Source organism: Condylura cristata, unplaced genomic scaffold, assembly GCF_000260355.1.
Source record: "Condylura cristata isolate star-nosed mole 26May11 unplaced genomic scaffold, ConCri1.0 scaffold00014, whole genome shotgun sequence".
Classification (NCBI taxonomy): Eukaryota; Metazoa; Chordata; class Mammalia; order Eulipotyphla; family Talpidae; genus Condylura; species Condylura cristata.
In genome coordinates this window covers 2,429,505-2,432,004 of record NW_004567115.1, presented here as the reverse complement: position 1 = coordinate 2,432,004, position 2,500 = coordinate 2,429,505, and the positions used below count along the sequence as shown (strand labels likewise).

The 2,500-nt window shown below is 49.4% G+C and overlaps 1 protein-coding gene across 1 annotated transcript in view; it reads left to right on the top strand.

Annotated features, from left to right (window-relative positions):
- The window catches only part of ZIC1 (Zic family member 1), a 3,720-nt gene extending 1,234 nt beyond the window's left edge, over positions 1-2,486 (top strand). Inside the window, exons 2-3 of the mRNA XM_004682126.2 lie at positions 1,262-1,425; positions 2,111-2,486. Coding sequence (XP_004682183.1) covers positions 1,262-1,425; positions 2,111-2,308 — 362 coding nt within the window. The 3' untranslated portion in view covers positions 2,309-2,486. The remainder of the gene's footprint in view (positions 1-1,261; positions 1,426-2,110) is intronic.
- The last annotated feature ends 14 nt before the right edge of the window (positions 2,487-2,500 follow it).

The window sequence follows — 2,500 nt, the reverse complement described above, 5'->3', positions numbered from 1 at the left end:
ACCATGGAGTGGGTTGGACGAAAAGGGACTAGGGGCATAGATTTTAAAATGTGAAGGAAAAAAGGACAGGGCAGCAGGAAGGCAACCCGGACTTTACGGAGCCCTTAATGCGAACGAAGCCGGGGAGAGCTGCCGGGTGTTGGCGGCTTCGGAGACTGCAGCCGCTGCAGTTTCAAACAAATCTGAACGTTTGTTTTGTTTCTGGCCAACACCCCTTCCTCGGCGTCTTAACGGGGACTTTGCCAAAAACAGGAAGTGAGAAAATTGGAAGAAATCGGGGCAGGGGCATAAATAGAAATAAAAAGAAAATCAGAAAGAGGGGACAGTGGCGGTGAAAGAAAGTAATTCAGGCCTGAGGAGGCTTTTGGAAGCTTATGTATATTAAAGAGCCTAGTTTTAGAGTGATCTCTGTGTAGGCTTTCGTAGTCGAAATTCAGTGGAAGGCAAAAATTTTTTTGCACTTACATTCTCTAAAGGGACTTCAAGCCACCAGTTTGGCCTTTAAAAATAAAGACACCGATTGGAAAAGAATTAAAAGAAAAACTCTAGGCAAGCTCAGGGCTGTAGTTTGGGGTCGGCCAGATATTCTAGGTCCCTTTCGCCAACAAAGTCGAGTATCGGTTCAGCTTTCTTATTGTTTTGTCCGGGTGTTTTCTGAGAACCCCTGTTGAAACTTGGGATTTAATGCCCAGAGCCCCGGCAGAACTTAGTGCGCCGACTTTTTGCGCCAACTTACTTTATAAAATGCTAGTGTATGTAGGGGGTGGGGTGGGAAGTGGGAGGCGATGGTAGGGTGCTGAGCACAGTGTGGGAAGTAGGGGGAGGGAGAAGAGCAAACCAGCAGGAGGATCAGCCTTGAATGTAAAATTTAGAGACCAAGAGCTGGCTAGAAGCGACCCAAAGTCGCATGTATAGCCTGGGGCAGAAAAACCAGCAGCCAGACCTGCTGTTGCTCTGGGTTCTAAAACCAAACACCCCACCATTAATAAGAGTAATACTACTGCTACTACTACTACTACTACAACTACTACTTTAGTGATAATCAAATTTGGATTTAATCGGATTAAAGTTAGAATAGTTCATATTCATATGTAATTCCACAGCAGATACATGACCTTATCCAAGATCTGGATTTTTGAGCTTGCAAAGTGCGAGTCCTGGGTCACTGACTTTTCACATTTCCCTCCCACGTGTCTAAATTTATTAAAACATCCCTGGAATTTGTTATAATCAAATCTCTCTTTCTCGCCTTTCGCACCAGGGGAGAAGCCCTTCAAGTGCGAGTTCGAGGGCTGCGACCGACGCTTTGCCAATAGCAGCGACCGAAAGAAGCACATGCACGTGCACACGAGCGACAAGCCCTATCTTTGCAAGATGTGTGACAAGTCGTACACGCACCCCAGTTCTCTGCGCAAACATATGAAGGTAATCGCCGAGCTCTCGCGGCCGCCTTAGAGCTAGAAGCCCGTTCTACTTTTGGGCCGGGCGACTGGTGGCAGCCGGGCGCTGACAGGAGCCGACCGAGGCTGAAAGGCAGTGGTTTCACCCCGCTGCGTGGGGTTGGTCAGGGACGGCAGGGGTTGGAAAAGGTGACGGGGCACCCGAGATTGTTCTAAATTTACTGTTTAATAACAAAGGTAAAAAGAAGTGAGCATTCGAGAAGTAACTGCGACTGAATTTGGCCCAGATAGAACGCTAGAGCTCTACTAGCTGTTTGATGCTGCAGAAGCTGCCCGCCATTGTGGCTAGAAGCTTTGGGCAGAAGACATGGGGTCTTCCTCCCTTGCCTGAGCACTTGCTCTCCTAAATCTGAGCGAGCAAAAAAGTTCAGCGCCTCCTGGAGCGACCTTCTCTGACTCTGGCTTCAATCGAGCGTCCCTTTTCCCCAGATCTATTTTTCTTTTGTGAGTCCCGGGGGCGCCGTCCCTTCCTGACGCACTGCTTCTGCAGGGCCAAGATGGGACAATCAAGTCCAAATCCCACTCGTCGAACCTTCTTGGAGTTCAAGGGTATCTTGGTCTCCCGGGAAGGCGGCGCTCGGCCTTCAGGACCCTAAGCTGTAGCCCCGCGGGCTCTTTATCTCCGTAAAAACGCGACTTTATTCCCGCAGGTCCACGAATCCTCCTCGCAGGGCTCGCAGCCTTCGCCGGCAGCCAGCTCTGGCTACGAGTCCTCCACTCCGCCCACCATCGTGTCTCCCTCCACAGACAACCCTACCACCAGCTCCCTGTCGCCCTCCTCCTCCGCAGTCCACCACACAGCCGGCCACAGCGCGCTCTCTTCCAATTTTAACGAATGGTACGTTTAAAAGCAGAAACAAAACACCGAACAAAACCCTATTTAAGAGACTGAACACAAACACACACGTACACAGAGTATTACTGAAAGAACCCTGTGAATCAAAACAGCCCCCTCCCCACGATACTATTTTTTTAAAAAGCTGCCAATAGACCCAGGACCCAGTAAGAGAGAGGAAGCACCAAACCTCTTTTTTTTTTTT